The 27,949-nt window shown below is 42.5% G+C and overlaps 1 protein-coding gene across 2 annotated transcripts in view; it reads left to right on the top strand.

Annotated features, from left to right (window-relative positions):
* Window positions 1-27,246, top strand: part of PDLIM3 (PDZ and LIM domain 3) — a 49,663-nt gene extending 22,417 nt beyond the window's left edge. The window contains exons 2-8 of one of the 2 annotated variants that reach the window (XM_040334224.1): window positions 6,342-6,493; window positions 8,942-9,014; window positions 14,506-14,573; window positions 18,530-18,790; window positions 21,923-22,053; window positions 23,710-23,818; window positions 25,806-27,241. In XM_040334224.1, the coding sequence (XP_040190158.1) occupies window positions 6,342-6,493; window positions 8,942-9,014; window positions 14,506-14,573; window positions 18,530-18,790; window positions 21,923-22,053; window positions 23,710-23,818; window positions 25,806-25,995 (984 nt within the window). In that variant the 3' untranslated portion in view covers window positions 25,996-27,241. Of the gene's footprint in view, window positions 1-6,341; window positions 6,494-8,941; window positions 9,015-12,657; window positions 12,846-14,505; window positions 14,574-18,529; window positions 18,791-21,922; window positions 22,054-23,709; window positions 23,819-25,805 lie in introns of both variants that reach the window. The other variant, XM_040334233.1, reaches the window with a different exon arrangement.
* The last annotated feature ends 703 nt before the right edge of the window (window positions 27,247-27,949 follow it).

The raw sequence follows: 27,949 nt of genomic DNA, 5'->3' as shown, positions 1-27,949 counted from the left end.
CGACGAGGAACTCGATGTGTTTGGCACGTCTAGTTCCTCGGACGTGTGTACGGGGCCTCAGAACTGTTAACCCCACAGCTTTTAGTTAGCAGAAGTGGAAAACAAAACCCCCTTGGAACATCAATCCCTAAATGACTGAAAGAAGGTTTGTTTGATGTTGCTGAGATGTGCAAAGCAGAAAATTGAGATGTACGGTGAAGGCATAAAACCGTTTTATAACTTTTGATACCACCTGCCGCATCCATGCATTAGCTATGTAAGTTTCCCAAATCATTGTGAAAACCATGAGGCTTACCCCCATCTGGGGTTGCAGATCTTTGTTTTGGATGCACATTTTAAGAAAAAGGATTTACCCACTCTTGGAATACTCATGACCGGCTGATCTTGAATTGTATCAGAGGGAATAAGGAGATAGGCTGAGTGACCTAGCCACTGTAGCCTGAATGCAGTAATCCCAGAACAATGTCTACTGTGGTCTGCCATGCCACAATGCTGACTCACTGAGGAGTAGAACCACTGTAGCTCTGGCTGCTATGCATTGGACACTGTAAGCCAGGGATATGCAATTAGCGGACCTCCAGCTGTTGCAAAACTACAAGTCCCATCATGCCTCTGCCTCTGGGTGTCATGCTTGTGGCTGCCAGAGTCTTGCTATGCCTCATCGGACTTGTAGTTCTGCAACAGCTGGAGGTCCGCTAATTGCATATCCCTGCTGTAAGCTCTTGAATGTATTGGCCTTTTATGCACTTTCATACATTGGCCACAGGATATCCTGGCTACAGATTTTACTGGCCAGAACAGGCACTGCACTGTACACAACATGCACTGGCTGGAACATGTACCTGGCTGTCACAGACACTGACAGAGGAGGAAACTTGATAAAAATTAAATGTGATTGTTGATCTGTGATAAAAAAAACATGGCCAGCAAGCAAACTACATAAAGTAAAAGCAAGTCCATAAGTAAAAAGGAGAATATTAAAGGATAAGTTCACCTCTAGAAAAAAATAATAAATGAACATATTTTTGTAAAAAAGTGCATTTATTATTTTTGCCTACAGGAGCCTGCAAAGCATTGCACCTGCAATCAGTGGATCACGGGTGCAATGTCATGCTCCTGCACAATTTCCCCAAAGCTTTTTGTTTGTACCTCCATTTGGGCTTTCAGTTAGAAAGCTGGAGGACAAGTGAATGGGCTACGAGCAGCTATGACAATTTAAATGCGAAAGCAGGGGAGAAAAACTCCCACCCACTGTCATGGGGAATGGAGGGGTGCATGCTGGAACATGTTATAAATACAGGTGTAACATTCTGAAATCCTGAACTGAAAAAGGAAGTGAGATACGTTGTTTTGTGCCTTCATGTCTACGCCAGTCTATCAACCTAACCATATGGCAGGCCATATGGTACTTAGAGAGGTCTGGAAGTGCTATGCCCTTGAGGGTTTGAACGATAGAGAAATAACGTTTTTCAATAACATAAAAGTACAATGAAATAAAAAATAAAATAAAAAATATGTCAGCCATTCAGACCATATAAGCATTTGGTTAATTTGACAGAGTTATTTTGCAGTTCGAGTATCATGCAAATTTGGTGTAATTTGGTTAGAGTATGCCAGTTGTTGCTTTAATTGCTGCTTTTGTGTTTTCAGTTTTAAAGTGGTTGTTAAGTCATATCCCCCCATTACTTGTATCCCCTCTATTTTATGACGATCTAAAAGTACTGTGTGTTTTTTTAAAATTATAATCCTAAATACCTTTTCTCACACTGCCGCTCTGCAGTAACGTGATCCCCCTCCGCTCTCCATCTCCAATCTATGGAGAGCAGCGGGAGGAGCTGAGATTCCCCTCTGACGTCAGCCGGCCAGCAGAGGGAGGTCACATGGCCCACAGAGCAGTTCTGTGAAAGGAGGTATTTAGGATTACAAGTTAAATAAAACAAACAAAAGTACTTCAGATCTTCATAAAACAGAGGGGATACAAGTAATGGGGGTATATATTGCGTCAGAAGAAGAGGGGATGGGCAAGGCACAGATCGGCTCTCACTGAGCTTACAGGCAGGGAAGGAGGGGGAGAGGGAGAGACTGTGGGCTTACGGAGGCATGTAAACTGGTATTGTGGATCATCAGCCATAATTACAGTGGTCAGTTACATAGTTACATAGTTAGTCAGGTTGAAAAAAGACAAGTCCATCTAGTTCAACCATAAGAAATAAAAAAATAATAATATCGTACAATCACATATACCCAATTCTATACCCACAGTTGATCCAGAGGAAGGCAAAAAAAAAACCAGCAAAGCATGATCCAATTTGCTACAACAGGGGAAAAAATTCCTTCCTGATCCCCCATGATATTCCCCGGATCAACTTTACCTATAAATGTTAGTACCCAGTTATATTATGTACATTTAGGAAAGTATCCAGGCCTTTCTTAAATCACTTTACTGAGCTGGCCAGAACCACCTCTGCAGGGAGTCTATTCCACATGTTCACAGCTCTTACAGTACATAGGGGATATGGGAACAGGCAGGATCAATCAGTTATTTTAGAAGATAGAAAGGGACTAAAGACACCACTGCAATAGCACTATGCTGTGTTTTTTTTTTTCTTTTTAGGGTTACAACAGCTTTAAGTTTATGGTGGAGCTAGAGAAAAGAAGGGTCTCCATATTTGGCAATTTGCACTGGAAAAGCTACCATTTTATTAAGTTCATTTGCTGCAGTGGTGCTAGAGATATAGATTTATTCTACACTAGCATCAATGCTCTCCTACTCTTGTTAATCATTATGCACTTTTCTCATTATACCTCAATTTCCCTACATATATTCATTTCCAAAAGAAAAACATGTTTACATGCTTGACATATGCTCTGCACTCAGACTTTTCTCTACTTCTTTGTCATATGTAACAGTTCATACCAAAGTTATACATATGAAAAGTTATTTTTCTAGCTTTATAGACTGTCCATAATTATTCATATATAAGCCAGGCCACAGTTGGTCAGTACAACTTGCTGAACTTGAATGTCAGAGCAATCTCTTGTTCTTGCTGAGTCCATACACAGGAGTGTTTAAAAGCACTGATCACCTTTCATTACCCAATCAGTTCTAACATCTGATATTACTGTTTTATCTTCCACAATAAAACCTGACACTTTAATAGTACACTTCAATTAATAAAAAATATACCTAACCTTAAAATTGTGTGCACAAACTGCAAATAAACGACAATACCCCAAATTATGAATAGTGGACACATTCAAAAATGTTAAAGTTCATCAGATTAGCTAATGGCAGTGGCGTTGCTAGGGGGTGGCTTCTGGGGCTATAGCCCCGAATCTGGTGCCCATAGCACCGAGTCTCTGCAGGGGTCCTAAACCACTGGGCCGCATTTCAGAGCTGGAGAGCCGTCAGGCAACACAGGAGAGCGAAGAGCAGAGGGCAGGCAGCAACATGAGAAAGTAAGCCAGCAGGACACACTGGAGAACTGGAGAGAGGACGGCAGAATGAAAGAGCCAGCCAGCGGGACACACGGGAGAACCGGAGAGGGGACGGGAGCATGAGAGAGCCAGCTGGTGGGACACAGACATGGGAGAGCCAGAGAGCAGACGGGCAAGAGAGCAAAAATATTACAACATCTCTCTGCTTCCTGCCCTCTCTCTGAGGACCCTGATGTAAGGGGGAGCTTTCTGGGGACCCTGATTTAAGTAGGGGCTCTCTGGGACCCCGATGTAAGGGGGGCTCTCTGGGACCCTGATGTAAGGGGGCTCTCTGGGGACCCTGATGCAAGTAGGGATTCTCTGGGACCCTGATGTAAGGGGGGCTCTCTGTGGACCCTGATGTAAGGGGGGTTCTCTGGAGACCCTGTTGCAAGTAGGGGCTCTCTGGGACCCTGATGTAAGGGGGAGGCTCTCTGGGGACCCTAATGCAAGTATGGGTTCTCTGGGGACCCTAAAGTAAGTATGGGCTCTCTGGGGACCCTGGTGTAAGGGGGAAGCACTCTGGGGACTCTGATGTAAGGGGGGGCTCTCTGGGAACCCTGATGTAAGGGGGGTTCTCTGGGGACCCTGATGCAAGTAGGGGCTCTCGGGGACCCTGATGTAAGGGGGGGCTCTTTGGGGACCCTGATGTAAGAGGGGGGCTCTTTGGGGACCCTGATGCAAGTAGAGGTTCTCTTGGGACCCTAAAGTGGGGGGCACTCTCTGGGACCCTGATGAAAGTAAGGGCTCTATGAGGACCCTGATGTAAGGGGGGCTATCTGGGGATCCTGATGTAAGGGCAAGGCTCTCTGGGGACCCTGATGTAAGGGGAAAGCTTCCTGGGGACTCTGATGTAAGGGGAGGCTTTCTGGGGACCCTGATGTAAGGGCTCTCTGGAGACCCTGATGTAAGTAGGGGCTCTCTGGGGACCCTGGTGCAAGTAGGGGCTCTCTGATGTAGGGGGAGGCTCTCTGGGGACCCTGATGTAAGAGGGGGGCTCTCTAGGGACCCTAAAGCTGGAAATCTTTGGCAAGTATATAGTGGGGATTCTACGCCATTTACAATGACTACCAATGTGAGGCGGGATTTACACTGACCTCCATGTAATGGGGGATTTTATGCCACCCACCAATAGAAAAGAGGGATTTATACACTGACACCAATGTAATAAGAGCATTTAAACCAACCACCAGTGTAAGAGGGAATATACAACAACCTCCATGTACGGGTGGAATTTACACGGACAACCATTTTTGAGGAGATTTGTACTGATCACCAATGTAAGTCGACACGTCTACACCGACCACCAATGTTAGGGGGGATTTACACTGACCACCAAAGTAAAGGGGGATTTACACTGACCACCAGTATAAGGGAAATTCTGCACTTACCTCCAATGTAAAGGGAAATGTACACTGATAACCAATGTTATAAAAAATGTACACTGAAAACCAATGCAATCAAGGATTTTACATCAACAGCCAATAAAGGGGGATTTCTACACTGGCCACCAATATAAGGGGCATTTACACTCACCACCAATTTAAAGGGGGCTCCTACATGGACCACCAACGTAGGGAGGATTCAAAACTGACCACAAATGCAAGTTTTTTTGTTTGTTTTTTTAACGATTACCAATATAAAGAGGAGTTTCTATACTGGCCCCCAATATAATGGGAATTACATTGACCAATATAATAGGAGCATTCACAGTAACGACCAATCTAAAGAGGTATTTACACTGACCACCAATGTAAGGGGGACCTTCACACTGGCCACTAGTGTGAATGAAAGGATTGTACACCATGCCCCAATGTAACAAGAAGATTTACACTGACGACCAATGTAACTGAGACATTTAGCCTGTGTTCACATTTGTTTGTGTTGGGAATGCATGCAAAGTCGCTTTACTGACACCACAGAAACATGCTGCCCTTTAGCAGATACACAAAAGTGCCATTAATTGTTAATTTACACCCTCATGCATCAGCTGAGATGTGCGTATTCACGTGCTGTGGCATCATGTTTTTTTGAAGAAGTGTTCCATCTCCAATTTGCTTACCTTTGCAGAACAGGCTGATGTTAGACTTAATGACTATAGTTGTAGTCGGGACTTTCAAACATGCTCCTTTACCCCCCCCCCCCCCCGCCCAGTTAGCAGCATTCAGCAGAAGTGATGGTAGATATGACCTCAGGGGGACATGATATACATATAATTTCCGCTTCTATTTACATATCAATGCCACAGTCCGTGACTTACGTATTAATGCTGCCACGATTTACATATTAATGCAGATTATTTACATGTAAACACATGGTCTGCAGGTGAGTCATCTGTACATGGCAATAGGGCAGAGCTGGGCAGCAGCAACAGAAATTTACACTGAGATATCGGGACACAGCACGGGACTAAAACTTCAAGGGATAGGGGGGAAATTAAACTGGGATAGTTGGCAAGTATGAGGCAGCTGTTTTGGGCCCCACAACAATGACAGGGCCCAGGGCAGCTTCCCCTTTTGCCCCGTCTTAAAAACAGTCCTGAAGGTAAAATACATTCAGACTTTACATTCACTAGAAGTAATCTTTTTGTCGTAAATCATTGAGCACTTTTGACAGTTCCTGATAATCTCAAAGCAAAATAGTACTTCATTCAGAAAACCTAATTTCTGAGCAGTACTCAAGTAGCCACATTCAAGACAGGATAAGTAAATATCTGAATGTTCATTGGCAAGAACATGTCAATGGTTTTAATAAAACATTACTTGACCCGGCGTAACGAGCTCCTGCTCCTAGGAAAAATGTAGGTTCTGTGATAATGCTGTGACAGTTCATCCGACATAATGAAAACCTGTTTTCTTTTTCAGATCACTCCAGGAAGTAAATCTTCTCTTGCTAATTTATGTCCGGGAGATGTCATACTTGCAATTGATGGATACGGTACAGAGAACATGACACATGCAGAGGCCCAGGACAGAATTAAAGCTGCAACAGACCAACTCTGTCTGAAGATTGACAGGTAATAATTATCCATTACTGATAGTGCAGCTAGAGTCTCCAGCACTCATCACATGGTAAAGTTTACTTTACAGGAGAGCTCCAGATTTAGTTTCCAAAGATCAGCAATGATTTAGGTGTCGAGGAGCAATGTCACACCTACAACCCATTGTGGTCATTTTTCTAATTACAGAAATTCAACCTCTGCTCTAAATTATCATTGACAAAAGCAGAGTGCACTAGGTAGTAGGTACTTTAGTAATAAAAAAATAAAAATAAAATTGCACATAAGTGACATGATCAGTGCATGCTTCCAGAAACAACTCATGCAGAGGAATACCACGTGCCACCAACAGATGTGAATGTACTCTCACTGTGGCGGTTGCTGGAGAAACCAAAAGGAGATCAATTACAGAAATGTTCCAAGATGGAGCCAAACAGGGGACTGAATCTATATAGGAGGCGATACAGAATCTCCACTAAATTAACATGTTTCAGGGTCCATGTACCTTCACCAAAGTGGAAGGAGTGAGCTAATATGAGCGACTGGAAGTGCTGTGCAATGTCCAAAGTCCGGGTAGGGGGACGCTTTAAACCAAAGCAGAAGGACTGACTGGGCTAGTTGAGCTGTAACAACTGCACAGAGCCCGGTGTAAAGACAGTGGGCTAGATTCAGGTAGAATTGCGCTTTTTTTACGGAGGCGCAGGGCAACGATTTTGCCCTGCGCCCCCGCAAAATTACTGCGCTGCCCTTGATTCACGGAGCAGTAGCTTCGTAAATTGCGTGGGCGCGCCGGCAAAATGCCCGGCGTAAGCGCGCGCAATTTAAATGATCACGTAGGGGGCGGAAATCATTTAAATTAGGCGCGTTCCCGCGCCGATCGTAGAGCGCAGGCTCCGTCGGGAAACTTTCCCGACGTGCATTGCGGCAAATGACGTCGCAAGGACGTCATTTGCTTCAAAGTGAACGTGAATGGCGTCCAGCGCCATTCACGAATCACTTACGCAAAGTACGTAAATTTGAAATTTCGCGACGCGGGAACGACGGGTATACGTAACATTGGCTGCCCCTGCTAATAGCAGGGGCAGCCTTACGCGAAAGACGTCGTACGGAAACGACGTAAACTGCGTACGCAGGGCTCGCGCAACGTTGAGAATCGGCGTTAGTATGCAATTTGCATACTATACGCTGAGCACAACGGGAACGCCACCTAGCGGCCATCGCAAGAATGCAGCCTTATGCCGCGCATATCTTAGGCTGCAGTCGGCGTAACGAGGTTCCTGAATCAGGAGCATTCGTTACGCCGGGTCAAGTAAGTAATTGCGCCTGTGTAACTATGGTTACACAGGCGCAATTGCTTCTTGAATCCAGCCCAGTTAGTTTAATGGAGGTACGGTTTCACCTCACATACTGACTCCGTCTATTTCGATCCATCCTGAGACTATACTGCAGATGCTCTCCCATCCTGACTGCTTCCTCTCCTACTGCAGATTCCTCATTGAACTGCATTGGCATCCGTTGGCAGGACATGGTATTACTCTGAATGAACTCTTTCTGGTGGTGTGCACCAATCGCATTATTTTTATGATTTATGGATTTTTTTTTATTTCAAAGTGGTCTTACCTGCACTATCCTGCGCGCTCTGTTATTTTTATTTTGTGCAGCGTGATATCTGTGAAGATTAAATCATCATCGATATACAAAGCACCATACATTAGTTTGACATAACAGGCTGCTAAAAAATCTATTCATATGCCGCATACACACGATCGAAATTTCCGACAAGAAAAGTTCGATGTGAGCTTTCGGTCGAAAATTCCGACCATGTGTAGGCCCCATCTGACCTTTTCTGTCGGAATTTCTGACAGCAAAAATTTGACAGCTTTTCCAACGGTAAAAGTTCTTGTCGGAAATTTCGATCGTCTGTATGCAATTCCTACGCATGCTCGGAATCATTGAACTTCATTTTTCTCGGCTCGTTGTAGTGTTGTACGTTACCATGTTCTTGACAGTTGGAATTTTGTGTGACCGTGTGTATGCAACTCACGTTTGAGCCAAAATTTAGTCGGAAAAAAATCCACGGTTTTCTTGTCGGAATTTTCAATCGTGTGCATTAGAGGTTGATTTACTAAAGGCAAATATACTGTGAACTGCAGTTGCTTCAGGGCTTGGTAAATGAAGTGAAGCTTCACTTTGCAAAGAATACCCAATCACATGCAAGGAAAATGTAAAAAAAAAATAACATTTTGGCTTGCATATGATTGAAAGATAGAAATCAGCAGAGCTTCCCCTCGGATCTAGAGCAACTGCAATTGCGGCGTACAATATATTTGCCTTTATTAAATCAACTTCCCCGTATAAGGGATTTATTTTCATATCTCTACAATGCAATGTTGTAATAAAACTGGAAATTTTAAAATAAAAATAAACATATTATGATTGTGTTTTCTTTTTTTTTTTTGCTTCTAGAGCGGAAACTAGAATGTGGTCCCCACAAATTTGTGAAGATCCTTATAAAATTAGTCTTGAAGCTGACCCGCAGGTAAAACTATCAATGTGTGTGTTTTGCAATCCATTTTTAATTGTGTGTCTTAAAGGGGAGGTTCACCCTAAAACTACTTTCTAGTATTACAATGTCCCGACACATTACAATACAATTAGGCCTATTTTTTTTATGCTGTACATACCTCGGTACAGCCAATTCACCCGCGGCTTCTGGGTTGCGAATCCCGCGGGAGTGGGCGTTCCTAACTTGCTGGTGATTGACGTTATGACCAAAAACGAGCTCCCCCCGTCGCATAAGCTGCGTCACGATTGCCGAAAGAAGCTGAACGGCGGTGCGCAGGCGCAGTATAGCGCCAACTCGCCATTCGGCTTCTTTCGGCAATCGTGACGCAGCTTATGCGACGGGGGGAGCTCGTTTTTGGTCATCACGTCAATCACCAGCAAGTTAGGAACGCCCACTCCCGGGGATTCGCAACACGGAAGCCGCGGGTGAATTAGCTGTACCGAGGTATGTACAGCATAAAAAAAAAAAAAATAGGCCTAATTGTATTGTAATGTGTCGGGACATTGTAATACTAGAAAGTAGTTTTAGGGTGAACCCCCGCTTTAAATAGGCCACTTTTTCAAATGAAATAGTCCAGTCCTTTAAGGCCGCGTACACACGACCGAACATGTCCGCTGAAACTGGTCCGCGGACCAGTTTCCGCGGACATGTCCGATCGTGTGTAGGGCCTAGCGGACAGTTTTCCAGCGGACAAAAGTTCCAGCGGACAGGTTTCCAGCAGACAAAAGTTTCTAAGCATGCTTAGAAACTTGTCCGCTGGAAACCTGTCCGTCGGACATGTCCGCTGGTTAGTACGACTAATCAGACATGTCCGCTGATTAGTACGTCTTACCAGCGGACCGAAATCCCGCGCATGCGTCGAATTGATTCGACGCATGCGTGGAAGCATTGCACTTCCGGGTTTGAGAACGTCGGTGTCGTCTACGTCACCGCGTTCTCTGTCCGCGGGGATTTTGGTCTGATGGTGTGTACACACATTAGACCAAAAGCTCCCAGCAGACATGTCCGATGAAAACGGTCCGCGGACCGTTTTCATCGGACATGTCTGATCGTGTGTACAGGGCCTAATGGACAGACTATGCCAAGAAATAATTTTTTGTATTATTTTTTTAATTCAGAATTTCTTATGAAAAACATTTTAGATTATAATACTAATTTTACTAAAAGAGAAAATATTAAAACTTACCCTAGTCACCTTTATACAATCCAGCTCTGAGAAAAAAATAAGTTTTTTTTAATCCCCATAAAATTGATTGCATATTGGAATGAGACACAGTCTACAGTAAATAAGTAAATCAAACCCAAAGTATGTGATGCCCATTCTTGTATGCTGCCTGAAACGGTTACCGTGCATTGCAGTAATAACAGCTACCCCCTCCATTAGCAGTCTGTAGTTGTGACCTTCTGCTTCCATCTTGGCCGAAATTGGCATAGTTTATCTCCAAATTTTAGACCTAGCATTGCATTGGGGTTGATTTACTAAAACTGGAGAGTTAAAAAACTGGTGCAGCTCTGCATAGAAACCAATCAGCTTCCAGGTTTCCTTGTCAAAGCTTAATTGAACAAGTTCAAGTTAGAAGCTAATTGGCTACCATGCACAGCTGCACCACATTTTGTACTCCCCAGTATGAGGCTGGGTTCACACTTGTCCGACAAACGGTCCTACATTGGGAACCTCATGTAGCATGACGTGTGAAAATCAATGTTTCCCTATGAGAGCCGTCTTAACTGGTCCTACACAAGTCGGTCCGACTTTGAAAATGCTCCCTGTACTACTTTTGGTCCTACATTGATCCTACTTCAGGCCCATTGAATATCATTGAAGTCGGACCAAAGTAGTATCCTGTTCATGAAAGTAGGATGGATGTAGGACCAATGTAGGACCAATGTAGCAGAGCAAAGTAGGATGAAAGTAGTGTAGTAGTGTGAACCCAGCCTTAGTAAATCAACCCCCTTGAGTATCACCATTTACTCAAACATCATTTTTGCATGATCACATTCTAAGCAACGCAGCGCTACTAAGCTCTGCATTTACCCAAAACAGCAATGCTTCTAATGGTCGAAATGGGCATTAAATGGAAACAATCCAAAGCATTGTAAAATGTTTTTTTTTGGGGGGGGGGGAGTTTTAAGCATGGAAATGCAAACATGCATGTCTATATCCTTGCAGCATAACATAGGTTAAGGGAGAGGAGTGCATAACATTTTATGTACTTTACTACTTTAAGAATGTCTAAACGGAAAAGAAATGTATATATTGACGCTTATCAGTCCTTATGTTTGTTGGCTACAATAGTTTTTTCAGTTTTTCTCTCCTGTTTATTTTCACATCATTAGTTTTCCAGTAACACACTTTCTGACAGCAAGCATTTACTGCACTCTTATCAGGACTACAAAACACTACCTAATCTTCTCATCACTTTTGCAGTGCATTGTCACCTATCCAATTTAATTAGGGTCAAGTATTCACTGACATACAGTGGGGGAAATAATAATTTGATCCCCTGCATATTTTGTAAGTTCGCCCACTTACAAAGAAATGAAGGGTCTATAATTATTATCATAGGTATATTTTAAATGATAGACACAGAATATCAACCAAAACTCCAGAAAAAAACACGATACAAATGTTATAAATTGAGTTGCAGTTCAGTGAGTAAAATAAGTATAATTATTTTACTCACTGAACTGCAACTCAATTTATAACATTTGTATCATGTGTTATTTCTGGATTTCTTTGTAAATGGGCAAACTTACAAAATCTGCAGGGGATCAAATAAGTAGTTATTCATTTATATTGTAATACAGTAAGCTTTTTCATAGTGAGTTTTGCACAGCATTTACATACTTCTTCATGCCCCGTACACAACTGCGATGAGAGCTTTTGGCCGGGAATTCCGACCATGTGTATGCTTCATTGCAGTTTTTCCCGATGGGAAAACTGCCAAAAAAAAAAAAAAAAGAGAGCAGGATCTCTTTTTTCCAGTCAGGAAAAAATCCTACTGGGAAAACCATTCGTCTGTATGCTTTTCCGACGGGGAAAAAAAATGCGCATGCTTGGAAACCATGACGCATGTTCGGAAGCATAGAACTTAATTTTGTCGGCTCGTCGTAGTCTTTTACGTCACTGCGTTCTTGGCAGTCAAAAGTTCACCGGACTTTTGTGTGACAGTACGTATGCAAGGCAGGCTTGAGATGAATTCTGTCGGGAAAACCATCGTTTTTTTATCCAACGGGAAAACCGGCCATGTACGAGGCATTAACTGTTTATTTTCTGGATAATGTGTGGTTAGCACGGCACAATTCCTATATATTGGCTGTCGTATTGGGTATCAATAGTACTGTGCAGGCAGCTTTCCATTAGTTATCTTTATTTTTAGCCTAAGTGCAGATTTTTGCATTTTTTATTTTAAATGCTGCCACTAAATCGAAGGACTTAAAAACCTGTGCTATATATAAAAAAAAAAAAATTGTGGTTTAGATATTCTTTAAAACCGTAAGGTTACATTTGGTATTTGTAAGCAGACACTGTACAGTGTGAACAATGTGTGTGGCTTGCTTGTGTGTTTAATCTGCATGAACTGCAGTGTGGTGTGTTTTATCCAAATGTATACAGGAGTTCAAACCCATTGGCACTGCTCATAACCGAAGAGCACAACCATTTGTAGCAGGAGCAAACATTGGTGACAAAAAGCAGGTAGTGAGTTCTTCCTATAATACCCCAATTGGGCTCTATTCATCTGGCAACATCAAAGATGCATTCCATGGACAGATGAGGGGTCTTATTCCTAATGCAGATGAAATGTAAGTATTTTACATGCATGTCAGCAAGCACTTTTTTCTGCATGAAAATTTGACGGTGTAATTTTATAGATAACTCGTGTCACCAAAAAATATATCGTGTTTAAAACAAATGCTGTTTTTGTCTAGTATATACAAAAAGCTAAGATAAAAACAGTGCTACTGAAAAAATTGTGCATCACACATTTTTAATTTATTCGTCAAAACTGAAAAAAGCACATGGCAGAGAAGTATACCTACAGTATGTGATTAATGCAATCTGATAATAAAAATAACTCCTGACAAAAAAAAACATTTCTTTTCTTTTTATAGTTTTTGGAAAGAGTGGTGAAGTATTAGAATGGCTGTCTGATTTGTGTTGCTCTCTGTTGGGAAGACACCCCTTCATTCCTCTGCCAGTGTCCAATGTTACTGAGATAGTCAGGCTACCTTCACACCGAGGGATTGGGGGCGTCGGCAGTATTTTTAGTGTTGCATTACCCTCTGTTTTGCGGCACTTTTCGGCCGTTTTCAATCCCTCTGGCTTTCACATTGGAATGAGAGCTCTCCTCTTTCAAGGTGCTTTGCAGGCGCTATTTTTAGCGTTATTGTGGCTGTAAAGCACCTCAGTTTGAAAGTAACCTAAGGGCACTTTCACACTGCCAGCGCCTGGGCATCAGTGGTAAATCGCTTTACCGCCTTTTTTGCATCACTTTTCGGCCGCTAAGATTGCAACTGAGACTTTTTTCAGATGCTTTACAGGCGCTATTTTTAGCACTAAATCGCTTGAAAAACACAGGGCAATTTCCCATATACTGTAGGAACATAGACACCAATAAAATCCTGACAGAGATCCTAATATTTCCCCACTTTATTGAAAAACTGTCTTTTTTTTTTCACTGTATTTATCATGGGAAAAATCCCCTGTTTTGGTAACAGTCACTAGGACAAGAAAATATATCTTCAAAGGGGACATCGATATCAAATAGAATTAATTCCAACAGAGTTAAAATAAGGACCAGTTGTTATTAGAATTTTGGTGATATTTCTGGTGCTTCATTTTCCTGAACGGCCCTGGCAGCTTTTGCCCTTCACAGTACCTACGTCTTTTCTTGCCTAGACACCCTAACATTGACTGCCAGCGCCAGCAGTGCTCAGCCTCTTTAGTGTCCCAGGTACCAAGGTTACTAGGAGCTACTGCTGTTTATTTCCATCTGTTTCACACTCTATCCAAAACTTAAAAAGATCTTTCAACTTTAGCATTCTTTAGGGCTCCTTTCGCACTTGTGCGAATTGTCATGTGACTTTGAACATCAAAGTCGCATGACAAGTCGTAACCCATTCTTCTTAATGGCACATGTTCAAATCGATGCAATTTAAAGTCAAAGCGACTTTAAAAAGGTGCCTGCACTACTTTGGTGCGACTTTGTGGTCCAGGGAATGTAAAGTCGGATCAAAAGTCACTCCAAAGTTGCAAAGACTTTGGGAGATGCGCTAATGTGAATGGAGCCTAAGTGAAAACATACTGTAAGCATACGTTACACAAACACAGACCTATACATAGACATTTTTGTTACAAATTATTTGTAATCATTTTACTGTTTTTCGTCGCATATAACTGGTTGATGTTAACATTTTTTTCCCCTACTTAGCTGAATCATAACAAACATTTTTTGTCCTACAGGATTTGGCCTACTTTGAACACAAGCATAATGTGAGGCCTAAGCCTTTTATACTCCCAGGCAGAAGCAGGTTAAAATGATTTTAGTTCTGTGTGTTGTGTGCATGTAAACAGCAATCAAAATAAAATGTGTACATAAAAAGTTACCAATATCAGAAAGTTACAAACACAAGCCATCTGATTGTTTACTTAACAAATACTCCTCCTTCAATTAACTATCTCCTTACTCTCCAAAAAGTACTCACTACCTAATGGCCCTGCAATCTATTTTTTATGAAACAGTTTCTCACTGTTTTTTTCCCCCCTTACTTGTGTTTGTTTGAAGGAAGCAGTGCACGCAGTTGCGGTCATATGCACTGCTCTATGCAAACTCCAGTCCCATAGGCCACAGTCCCTAGTCTATCTCAAGAGTGTAGCCAAACTAGGCCACCCTCTAACAGGAAGTGGAATCGGCAGCAAAAATAGAATTTTGAGATTTGGAGGAGGTTGGGTGCAACGTTTTGTTTTTTTGGAGTTAAGAACATTTACTTAGGATAAGGATTTATTTAGGATAAATTCACCTTTGAGAACATGTTCCACCCATTCCCAATGTTGCAGCCCCCTCCCTGTGACAGCAGTATGGGAGAAGTTCCAGGTACTAGCTGTCACTTTTTGAAATCAGCGTGACCGTGTAGGGCTCTGTGTATAAAGGAACTACAAACCCAGACATCCTTTGCGGCTGTTGGCTTGTAGTTCTCAATGAACTACCATGGCGCTGTGGCGCTCTGTGGTAGTTCATTTATTCTTATTGTCAGTGTATCTCCTTACCTGTACGGGGTGTGCGGGAATATAGATACACTGACAGATCTGCAGGAGACCTGCATGGCACTGGTGATCTGCTGATTGCTGGTGCAATGCTTTACAGGGCCCCAAAAAAAAAAAATTTGCATTGCAAGTGAACTTATACTTTATTTAGATTTTTTAAACCAGAGTTTAGTGTCACTTTAGGTCTGAGAATTTAAACAAGGAGCCACAGGCTAGGTAAATTTACTGATAACTCTAAGCTGACCTATAATTTGTTCATCCAAAGCGAACTCTCCTCTCTTGAATCCATTGATGCAGTGATTCCCTCACTGGCCACAATACCTAAAGAAATAACGTTACAAATTATTTAAGCTGCCTTATGCTTTTAAATGTGTTGGGTTATAATTAGGGTTATCAAGCATTTCCCTGAGTACTTGTACTCGGGGAAATGCTCCGATGCTTCACCCGATACCTGAGCAGTCAGGGATGATCGGTGTGGTGGGGGGAGTTACATGCACCAATCTGCCTGTATATATCTCAATAAAGCCTGACAGCTTCCCCCCCCCCCCTTTCAGCTGCTTTAGAGAAATTTATACAACGGTGATCGGTGCTTGTAACTCCCCCAAAGCCGCACAATCATCGCTGACTGTCCCTGTATCCTTATCCCCCTTCGTGCTGCTGCTGTCCTCCACGCTTTGTGTCCCGTGTCCTCCTCCGTGATGCTACCCTCCGCGCTCCGTGTCCCCCTCTGTGCTGCTCTTCCCCTCCGCGCTCCGTGTCCCCCTCTGTAATGCTCTCCCCCTCTAGGTTTGTTGTCCCCCTCTTTGCTGCTCTCCCCCTCCAGGTTTGTTGTCCCCCTCCATGCTGCTCTCCCCCTCCTTCTCCCCCTCCGTGCTGCTGCTGTCCACGATCCGTGTCCCCCTCCTGCTGCTCTCCCCCTCCGCGCTCTGTGTCCTCCTCAATGTCCTCCTCCACTCCCTCTATCCTCGATCTGTCAGGATGGAGAGCGGAGGTAAGAGCCGCTAAATCCGGGTTCTACCTTTTCCAAATGAACAGAGTCAGTGTAAAAAAAAAAACATAACAAAAAATTAGTAAAAAAAAAAAAAATACTGAACACATGTGCCACTGTCACATGACATTAAAACAAGTATCGGTAATCGGTATAGGCGAGTACTTAAAGGAGTTCTCTGACCTAAAACTTTTAACCCCCGCTGTGCCCGGGCTGTAAAACTATACAAAATAAACCTTCACTTACCTGCCTACGATCCCCCGTTGTTCCGATATCGCCGTCCCGTTCTCCGGTCCCGGTCACAGCGGGGGTTAAAAGTTTTAGGTCAGAGAACTCCTTTAAAAAAGTATCGGTACTTGTACTCGGTCTTAAAAATGTGGCATCTGGACAATCCTAGTTATAATATACCTTTAAACTGTATTAAAACATACAATATACCTTTAAACTTAATAGAAGGTACTGACACTTTCTTTTAACCCCTTGCTGACTGCCCTATAGCAGTTTTACTGATACAGGGCTGCAGCTGTGCGCCAGTGTTCTGTCGAGAAGTGCCCGGCTATCGAATAGTGCCCGGGTGGAACTGCGCATGTGCCGCATCAAGCCCAGTTGACGATCATCGGTTGAGTCGCGGGGCCGAGGCACATTTATGTACTAGAGGGGTGGATAAATACATGAAGGGGCAGATATTTAAATGATGGGCAGTGTTGGGGGCGTAATTTTTATTGATGGCCAAACAAAACTGCAAAATAAATCTTTATCTAATATAGAAAAAGCCACCCTTCAATTGACTACACACGGCCCGCAAGCGTCCAGAAAGAATAGTAGATAAAGATTCCGCCCCCAGCACTGCCCATGATTTAAAAATCCGCCCCCTTCATGTAAGTAGCCCCCCTCAGCTACATGAACGTACCTCGGCCACGCGAGACAACAGCAGATGAAAACTGAGCTGTTCTGAGGGTCAGTTTGCATGCGCGGCACATGCACTGTTCCGGCCAGGCATTTTTCGATAGAGGGCATTTCTCGACAGGACACCAGATCAGGCAGGCTGCTTCTGCTGTGATCATTCACAGCAGAAGCAGATCTGTGGGTGCTGGGCACTTGACGTCCGCTGGCACCTGCCGATCGTTGGGTAGAGACTCAGAACGGATCTCTGCCTATGTAAACAAGGTATAATTCAGTTTTGACAGGGGGGAAAGGGTGGATTTTGTGTTCCTGCAAAGAAGAGACTAAAATCCATCTCTTCCCCTAGTAAGAGCAGAACACATAGTAAACACAAACACTGGTTAGGCACACAGGTAACCCTTTGATCGCCTGTGATGTTTAACTCCTTCCCAGGCAGTGTCATTGGTACAATGACAGTGCATATTTGTAGCACTGATCACTGTATTAGTGTTGCTGGTTACCGCAAAGTGTCAAAAGTGTCAGTTAGTGTCTGATTGTCTACCGCAATATTGCAGTCCTGCTATTAGTCGCTGATCGTTGCCATTACTAGTATGATAAATAAATAAATAAATAAATAAAAATTCCAGTATATATCCCATAGATTTTAGACATTGTAATGTAAACCAATCAATATACGCTTATTGGGATTTTTTTTTTTACCAAATACATATTAGCCTAAATTTATGAAGCGATTAGATTTTTTTTTTTATTATTGGATGTGTTTTCTAGTAGAAAGAAAAACATTTCTTTTTCAAAGTTGGCGATCATTCCACCAAAAGAAATCTCTATTTGTGGGGGAAGAAATTACATAAATATTATTTGGGTACAGTGTTGCATGACCACGCAATTGTTAGTTAAAATAGCGCAGTGCTGTATCGCAAAAAGTGGCCTGGTCATGAAGTGGGGTAAATGTTTTGGAGGCCAACTGGTTGATAACAGATTAGAAGAGGGAAGGTCTGGACAGCCGCACTCCAATAAAAACGCTTTTAGTAATGTTGATAACAGAACCAGAACAACAATGAGAGTGACGTAGCCCAATTTTTATAAATCATGAGATTTAGCTTTTAGTATAAAAATACTGCCCCTAACCCACACCCTACTTCCCTGCTTGCATGGCATTTGATCTCTTCATCTAATCAGTGCATGATCTACTTAGTACATAAATCTAATTTTTCCCCTCTATAACTGCATACATTCACTCTGAGCATTTTGTAGACCAACCCTCTGAAACTCTTGCATCTCTTTTCTATTTCACTATTCCCACCCTCCTCTTTCACTGGTGTTGTGTCACAGTGGATGCAGCACACCTTCAGGCTTTGATCCTGGCAGCGGACGCAGCACTCCTTCCACAGCAAGCACTGTCGGCGCTATAGATCCTGGTGAGCTCAAAGCTGCCTCTAGAATTGCACCTAACATTCCTTTGGAAATGGATCTCCCTGGTGTCAAGATTGTTCATGCCCAGTTTAATACACCGATGCAACTCTATTCTGATGACAATATTATTGAGAGCCTACAAGGGCAGGTGTCCACCATCCTAGGGGATAAACCAATAAGGTACATAATATCTTTAGCTTCAAATGTATTGATTCATATTTTTTTCTTTAAAAAAAACACAACTGCATGCTACAAATAAGGAATAATTTAATTTCAATTATTCAATTAAATTAATAAATTCAATTATAAACTGGAGGTGAAAAAGAGTAACCCCACAAAAATGCAATATTATACATTCGATGAACACGCTTTCAACCTAAGAGCCATCTTTTGTGTGAATGCAGAATATGACAGTAACTAGATGTTCATTTGTACTTACCTGATCGGTATAATTTAAAAAGGAACTCCAATTGCTTCAGCTTGGATCAAGGTGAGTATGTATGTGTGGTACCTGTGGAACCCTTGTGAAAGCTGGAAATCACTGTGGGAGGTACCAATACTACAGTGTTCTCCACTAGCTTCTGGGTCGTGTGCTGAGTGGTTGCCTTGCTGCATTGTGAACACAGGAGGTTGTTCACTTGGCACTGTGAAAACAATGTATTTCCTAAAGTTTGTAATGGGGAAAAAAGTCAGCTGCAGAAAGCCCACAAGCAATACTGACTCCACAGCTTCCACAATTCAGGTCCTTTTTTACCGATTTACTGCTAGGTCCATACTGTGGGTGCGTGTTTATCTGACAAGCTGACTGCCGGTGGTCAGATGGAAGCAATCGGGTGTCTATGCCGCCACCCGATTGCTTTGTATCCCCCCCAGTAAAGGCCCCACCCCCGCTTTGAATTCCAGGCGCGCCTGAGGACCGGCATGGCAGGTGCTCCTGGGTAGAGGGAAAGGACATGAGCAGACATGCATCTGCTCTCCTTTCCTTCTTGCTGACCTGGAAGCCACGTGAAAAAAACATATCTTTCGGCTCTTTTATCTAATGCAGTGCAGTCTGAACTCTGAATTCATTGGAGGACAGGTGAGACATCAGGGGTCTTTTAGAGGTTCTCATTAAAGAGAACCAGTCACCAAAACTCATGACAAAAAAAAAAGTTTAAAATTGTAAAAAAAATGGGTGCGAGAGCCACATGAAATGGCCTTGTGTTTGACACATGAGCTCTAAACTGTTGACCTGTAGGCTATTTTAAAGCATTGCCTATGGAAAATATAGGGCACAGTGAAGTTTGTAGCCATTTTATGGGCATGTGAAATTTTAAACCTTGGTATTTATTTACTCGACACCTCATCTTTTATGTTTTAGTTAAAAAAATTGGCAATTTATTGCATTTGTGTGCCCTAAACTTAACTACAATGTATTTTTTACTGAAAGTTTTTATTTCTTAGACCTTTGTGCCAATATTGTGTAACATAAAAATGTGAAGCTACAACCATTTTATTCTCTAGGGTGACCACTTTCAGAAAATATATAATATTTTGGGGGATTTATGCAATCTTCAGAACAAAAATTATTTGTTAAACGTGTGGAAAAGACGCAAAAACTGCACTGGCAGCGAAAGGATGGAAAGCCACACGGGCCCAATGTCAGGCGCCATCAACCGGTTCAATAAAAACCATCTGACGTTCGGCCACTTTCCCACAGGCTTTCTGATTAGGTCCGCCTGTCAGTGTTTCAGACAGACCTGATTGAACACTCCATTCACCTCTATGAAGCCCGCTGACATCCGCTGTTATCCGATCTTGTCCGTGAAATCTAGACGGATGGTGACTATTTTTCATCCATCTGGCGGATCGGATGAAAACGGGCAAGCAGTCCGTTTTCATCCCATCTCCCCATAGAGGAGAGCGGGGCTTTGACAGGTCCAGCGCTGCACAGTGAGCAGAGACAGACCTGTCATCCACCTGCTCAGCGGGGATCACCGGTTCGATCCCCCACTGAGCAAGGTGGAGTCTGTCAGATGGATCGCCCATGTGAAAGAGTCCTAAGGCAGCCGGTCTGACAGAAGCCGGCTGTTACATGGTTACAGTAGGTAAGGTTGAAAAAAGACAATAGTCCATCCAGTTCAACCTGTGTAGGAGTGTGTCTGTCAGTGTCGATAATCATTTCCCATATCCCTGTTTATTGTGTTCTTTAAGATGCATGTCCAAGAGTCTTTTAAAAATATTAATACTCCCCGATGACACCACCAATTGTGGTAGAGAGTTCCACATTCTTACTGCCCTGACAGTGAAAAACCTACGCAGCATAAGGTTAAACCGCTTCTCCTCCAATCCCATTGTTTGGCTGGCTTCTGTCAGACGAACATGCTGGAAAACTAGCAGTCAACCAACTCCCAATCAGCGCTCTCAGCTAATGGCTGAGAGCGCTGACCGAAGTTTTCTAGCGGAGGCCGCTCCCCTGTCAGAACACAAAAGAACAGCAGGGGAGATTGATATACTAACGTTGAATTGTTAGTACAATGTACCCGACCGGAGCTGTCAATTTTATGTAGTGTTTGGTGGTGTGTACAAGGCTTTAAAGAACATAGAAAAAAAAGTCAATAGGTTATGATTACATAGTTACCGGGTGTCCCTGGATATACCAAAGGAGCTGATGTAATTCAAATTGAATTAGAGCACCAAAAAGGTTGCAAAGTGGCACTGGTATGCATATGCAGATGCCTTCAGGTGTGTAAACATCACTGCAGGTTCCCTGTTAAGTGCTCTGGATCCCCCAATATTCTTCACTCCGCAGGTCAACAGCCTGAACCGGGCCCATATCACATCCTGTACTTCAGTATTAGCCCCGCCCCTATCATTGATGGCCACATTAGCTAATAATGAACACAGGAGGTGGAAGGGGGGAGTCAAGCCATTTAGCCAGAGGGTGGGTTAACATTTGAATACAAGAAAATCACAGGATATGGGGATCCATAGAAGCTCAGCTGGAAAACTACAGTGATGTGCACTTTACTGAGATCATCAATGACAATGTGCTTAACTGTAAAAAAAATGCTAATGTGTTATTTAAAAAAAAAATATCTTACTTCTATTTCCAATTTTAATTATACTTGCACATGATATTGTATGTTTTAATTTGTTTTTTGCTAGATAGTGCTGCACAAGTCTATGGGGTTCATTTATTAAAAGCAAATAGGCTGTTCATTTTGAAAAGGAAATCTTCCTTTTTCTCAGCAGTTTTTTCAGCAGAGATGCTGACTGCACTTCCTAAATATCAAAAACAGTTAGTGATAATTGCATTTTCTTATTGTTCAGTGATCCAGTACCTACCTCTGTGCCTCAGTCAGATGTATATCGTTACCTTCATGATGACACAGAACACGAAAGCAGGCCCAAGCAGTCCGGCTCTTTCAGGGTACTGCAAGACATGGTTGATGATGATGCTGGTTAGTACGTCTATTTTATTCATTAGGGCCACTACTTTAATTGGCCTTGTAAGTTATAGATGCATGCCTTTTAACAGGAATACAGGGGGTAATCCACAAAGATCCGGCGTAACTTAATTTTTCCCCATTTAAGTTACACTGCCTTAAAATTTCTACCCGATCCACAAAGCACTTACCTAGAAATTTTTGGCTGTGTAACTTAAATTCCGCCGGCGCAAGGCGTTCCTATTTTCATGGGGGCGATTCCCATTTAAATTAGGCGCGCTCCCGCGCCGGCCGTACTGCGCATGCTCGTGACGTCATTTTTCCGACGTGCATATTGCGAAATTACGTTACGCCGAGCTTTGTGGATTGCGACGGGTCAATAAAGTTGTGTCGAAAAAAAAAGATACGTCGCAAAAAAAAAAATTCAAAACAAAAAAAAAATCGCGTCGCTGGACAGAAGGGTCTGTTTTTACAAGGTGTAAACAGTTTACACTTTGTAAAAGCAGCCCTAATTTTGCGTTTGCAAACTAAAACTTACGGAGAAAAAACGAAGCTGAAAAGCTTTGTGGATCTCCGTAAGTGCTAATTTGCATACCCGAGGCGGCATTTCGACACGAAATGCCCCCAGCGGCGGATGCGGTACTGCATCCTAAGATCCGGCAGTGTAAGTCCCTTACACATGCCGGATCTTCTGCCTAACTATGGAAAACTGATTCTGTGGATCAGTTCCATAGTTAGAAACAGGGATACGACGGCGTAACAGCAATTACACCGTCGTATCCCTTTTGAGGATCTGGCCCACAGTTACTACACATTACACACCTAAACTTAGATTTCACTGCCAGGTATGAAATATATAGAAATTAGGGTTGTCTCGATACCACTTTTTTGAGACCGAGTACAAGTACCAATGCTTTTTTTCAAGTACTCGCCAATACCGATACTTTTTTTTAATGTCACGTGACAGTGGCAGTATTTTATTTATTTTTTTACAGCGTTCTCTTCTTTTTTTAGGGGGTGGTGGGGGGGAGTGGATTGTCAGTGTGTTTTTTATTTTACATTTTTATTTAATTTTTTATTCATTTTTTTTTATTTATTGCAATTTTTTTTCTTTTTTTTATCAGCCCTGTTGGGGGGTCTTTGGTGAGATATCATGGGTCTTAACAGACCCCTGATATCTACCCATTGAGACAGAGAAAGGGACTAAGGACACAGATTCCTCAGTCCCTTTCTCTGCAGCCCCAGCTAAAATGAATGGACAGAAGCTCCTCTCCATTCATAAACTGAAGCATCGTAAACACAGATTACAATGCTCAGTTATGTGACTGTTCATTCAGAAAAGGTAGGATTTAGCGGCTCCTACCTCCGCTCTCCATCCTAACAGGTCGAGTGGGTGGAGGAGGACATTGAGGGGGGAGAGCAGCACGGAGGAGGACACAGAGACAGTCAGCGGTGATCGGTGCGGCTTTGGGGGGAGTTACAAGCACCGATCACCGCTGTATAACTTTACCTAAAGCAGCTGAAAAGCACCGATCACCCTGACTGCCCAGGTATCGGGTGAAGCATCGGAGCATTTCCCAGAGTACAAGTACCCGGGGAAATGATCGGTATCGGGACATCCCTAATAGAAATAAAAAGCATCGCTGATCAGGACATTTACTTTTGTTTTAGACCGTAATTCAGTAACAAGAAGCGTTCGAGCTCCGGTCACAAAGCCCAACACAGGAGGTGCAGCTGTGCAGAAAGTTCCACTGTGTGACAGATGTGGAAATGGAATAGTGTAAGTACAGGGAAAGCTCACATCTATTTTTATTTTGCTTGGTTTCTGACACGTATTGATGTCTTTAAGGTTACCCTTTCTTTTTCATGTTTAGTTCTATGTAAATGTTCTCATGCACAAAGCCTGTTAAAAACATTTTTTTGGTTTTTCTCTCATGTCACAGCTCTACCTTAATGCCACTCGTTGCATGCTATCACAGGGGGAATGGAGGCACTTTACTTTTTTTTATATTAATTTCTTTTAAAAAAAAATTATCACTTTTATTGCTGTCACAAAGAATATAAACATCCTTGTGACAGCAATAGGCACGTGACAGGTACTCTTTATGGAAGGATCTGGGGTCAATAAGACCCCAAATCCCTCCTTTGCACTTGAAAGCATTCAAAATGCCAAGATCTGTGTCTCTGAATACTTTGATTTTCAAGAACTGGCGCCATTGACAGCCAGGTAAACCAGAAGTGATGTCATGTCACCGCTTCCAAGTTACCGTAGTGGAGACCCGATCAAAGCCGATTCCAGCTTTGTATGGTTCTCCGGCCAGCCAGCGGATGTAGTGGCTGGTAGCTCGGGAGTGCCACGGAAGGCGGAGGATGTCCCCTGCCACTGCTTTTAATAGCAATCGAGTGGCATCATCCCGGTTCAATCACTTGAGGTCAAATGACATACCAGATTTGGTGGTAAGTGGTTAAAGCCATATTAAACCCAAAAGCAAATATTTAATATACTGCAGCTTACCAATTCTTAGAAGTAATAGCTGCATTAGTTTTCTTTTTAAAAGCGGTTCTCCACTCTGTAACAAAAAAATCCTGTACCTGCTGACTTTTCATAATAGGATACTTACCTGTCCATGGATTAGGCATCTTCCTCGCCCGGGCTAGTTCTTCACTAGCCTGTGGGTTCCCAGCACCAGCATCAGAAGTGTGGACACCCGGCTGTGACAGCTTAGGGCTTCACAGCTGGCTGCACACTGCACATTGCGCAAGCAATGCTGTGCTTTGAGAATGGTCCCCCAGTCTTCTGGGACCCGTGACATGTCCCATAAGACTGCGGGGAGGGGGAGAACTTCCGCTCGGATTGCCTAGGCCAGCTTTGCCTGCCAAAATTAGGTGCCCCCCCCCCAAAAAAAATGATATGCCAAATTAGGTAGAGAGGGAGATCAGTGGACAGATTACTAGCAGAGCAGGCGGACTCCTGGCGGAGTGTGCCCCATATGAAAGGGGCCTTAAGTAGGACTTCCCCTTTTGGACAAAGCTCCTTCTTCCCTTTATATTCTACTGGTGATCCTGCCAAGCTCTACTGCAAATGTAGCTGTAACAGGGATGAAACAAACCATTTACCACTGACAGGGGTGTTTATGATGAGCAGATTTTATTTATTTACTTAAAGCGGAGCTCCACGCTAAAGTGGAACTCACGCTGATCGGAACCCTCCCCCCCCTCCGGTGTCACATTTGACACCTTTCAGGGGGGAGGGGGGTGCAGATACCTGTCTAAAGACTGATATTTGCACCCACTTCCGGCCACAACAGTCTCGGGCAGACTGCGGGCATTACGTCCAGTCCCGTTGTGTGCTGGGAACACTCAGCTCCCAGTACACAGCGGGAGCCAATCGGCAGGCGCAGCTTGACTCGCGCATGCGCCGTAGGAAACCGGGCAGTGAAGCCGGAGCGCTTGGCGCAATAACGCCTGCAAACTTCAATCTTCGTTAATTTTGCTTAATGCTATCCCTGTATGGCTGATACCTAAAATATACCAACAGTATGTTGTTTTGTTTCAGTGCTATTAGCGGCACTACCACTACTGTTTTATTTTTTATACCGTTTGTTTTATTGCAATGTTACATGCTAAGCCTGGGTATGCCCAATAGGCTCTGTTTTGTATCTTCAAATATAAAACTCAATAAAAAGAATAACAAAATTAAATAAAAATTGCACAGTGAGGCAAACTCATTTCATGGATTGTTTTTCTTCTTTTATTTCCTAACACAGAGGCACTGTGGTGAAGGCCCGGGACAAGTTCCGTCACCCTGACTGCTTTGTATGTGCAGACTGCAACCTAAACTTGAAACAGAAAGGATATTTCTTTGTGGAGGGCCAACTGTACTGTGAAGGCCATGCAAGAGCCCGGATGAGACCACCAGAAGGATATGACGCCGTCACTCTCTACCCAAAGGCTTAAATTGCAGTTAGTTTAACACACAAGGCTTAAGTGTAAGCCGCCCTTCATATTTTAGGATTGAACATGGAATTTATTAGTAAATGTGCTTTCAGATGATATAAAAATGGAGGTTCAGTAATGCAAAAACAGAAATCCCTGGGGAGGAGATCATTTAAAATAAATCCACAAACAAAACCAGACAAATTGGGGATTTGACTTAGGCGAAGTAAAACGATTTCCAAACAGCTGGTTGTATTTAGCTGCAGCAACTTTGCAAACGCAATGTTTCCAAAAATTATCTCAGCCATAGGGTACAACCTATTATATCGTTTGGAATTTATCATTTTTCAGTTAAAAAAAGTCACTGCACTGTTACCAGCTTTAAAAATGAAATAGCTGCATTTGCACAAAGCACCTACCACATTAAATATAATTTAGCTTGTTAGGAATCCAATCCACAATTTATGAAATTTAATAAAGATACATAGTTTACATAACTAATGGGAGTTTAAGCCACATTGTGAAAAATAAAATGCAGCTTACTGGACAGGATAACTTGCTATCTTACATTGGTGATAAAAGTCAATAGTGCAAAAACAAGTCCTGCAATAATAAGAAACCAAAAGGTATCCAAAAACGAAAAACCCCTTTAGATTGTTTGTATTACACAAAGTAGCTGTTTCTATATTTTATTTAGGCTCCGTTTACACTATAAACAGCATGTGAATTGCACAGGAACCGCACCGCATTTCTGATCCAAGTCACATGCGATTCAGTGCGGTGCAACTTGAGCCCATTAATTTTGACGTAGAAAGTTGGGTACACTATACGCAAATCAAACGATCGTGCCTTATTCTCATAGTGCGTACCCAGCTGCAAACAAAAATACCATACAACTTCAATTAAATACATCTGAACGTCAGCAAATGTAGAAAGTGACAATGCCGTAGGCTTGTCAATGACAAAGTCACTAGATTGGACTGCTTTATAATATACACTGCTTTACTATGTCTGGTATCATTTCTGTAAGTTTGAAAATATATAAATCCAGTAGATTCGTATAATACTTTGGTAGTCCTTCAAAGTTTACTAAAATGTTCTGCACTATGGCATTTCTGCATGACTCCGGCACATACTTTGGTGCCCTAAGACTGCAATTCCTGCTTTAGAAATAGTATGTTCTTTTTATTTTTTTACGTTTGTGATTTCAGATCAGTGTGTCTACTATTTTGTTGTATATGCAAAATAAAAGTTTTTTTTTTTTTTTTAAAAGCACTCTGTCTAAGTTGTATAAGCATTTTAAGAACAAATTGGGTGAAAATAAGCAAAACCTCATCAATTACACACTTGGTTAACCCCTTCACACCCAATGATAAAACACCTCTTAATAAGATTACAATCACCTCAAGCATAATGCCTAAGAACAATTTTGCAATTTTTACATATGTTGCTAAAACTGTACATAGCATCACAACTACGTTGTGCATCCAGGTGGATTACCTTGTTTTTTTTCAGGACAAATGGCCTTTTATTTGGTAGTAAATGGTTGGGGATATCTTGATTTTTATTTATTTTTTATTATCAAAAGAAAAACAAACCAATTTAAATGTATCTGTATATTTCTTGTTATTATCATTACCTACCACCAAAGAAAACCCAAAACAAAATTCTCCTGATTTTGACGCTCGCAGCGATACCATATATGTGTATGTCAGTTGTTTGTAGCAATAGTACAGTCCAGAAACAATAGTGCGCAATTTGCTTCTTTTTTTTTTGTCCTACCTAAAACACACTGACACTAATTATATACTGACCCTGACCCTTTGACCCAAACACTGAGGCTGAAAACGGGTCACAGAAGTACAGCCAAACGAGCTGTAATGCCCCGTTCACACAATCAAATTTTCCGACAGCAAAAGTCAGATGTGAACTTTTGAATGGAAATTCCGACCGTGTGAATGCTCTTTTGGACTTT

This window comes from Rana temporaria, chromosome 1 (genome assembly GCF_905171775.1).
Source record: "Rana temporaria chromosome 1, aRanTem1.1, whole genome shotgun sequence".
Classification (NCBI taxonomy): Eukaryota; Metazoa; Chordata; class Amphibia; order Anura; family Ranidae; genus Rana; species Rana temporaria.
Note: the sequence above shows the minus strand (reverse complement) of the source record. Positions and strands in the feature narration are given on the sequence as shown.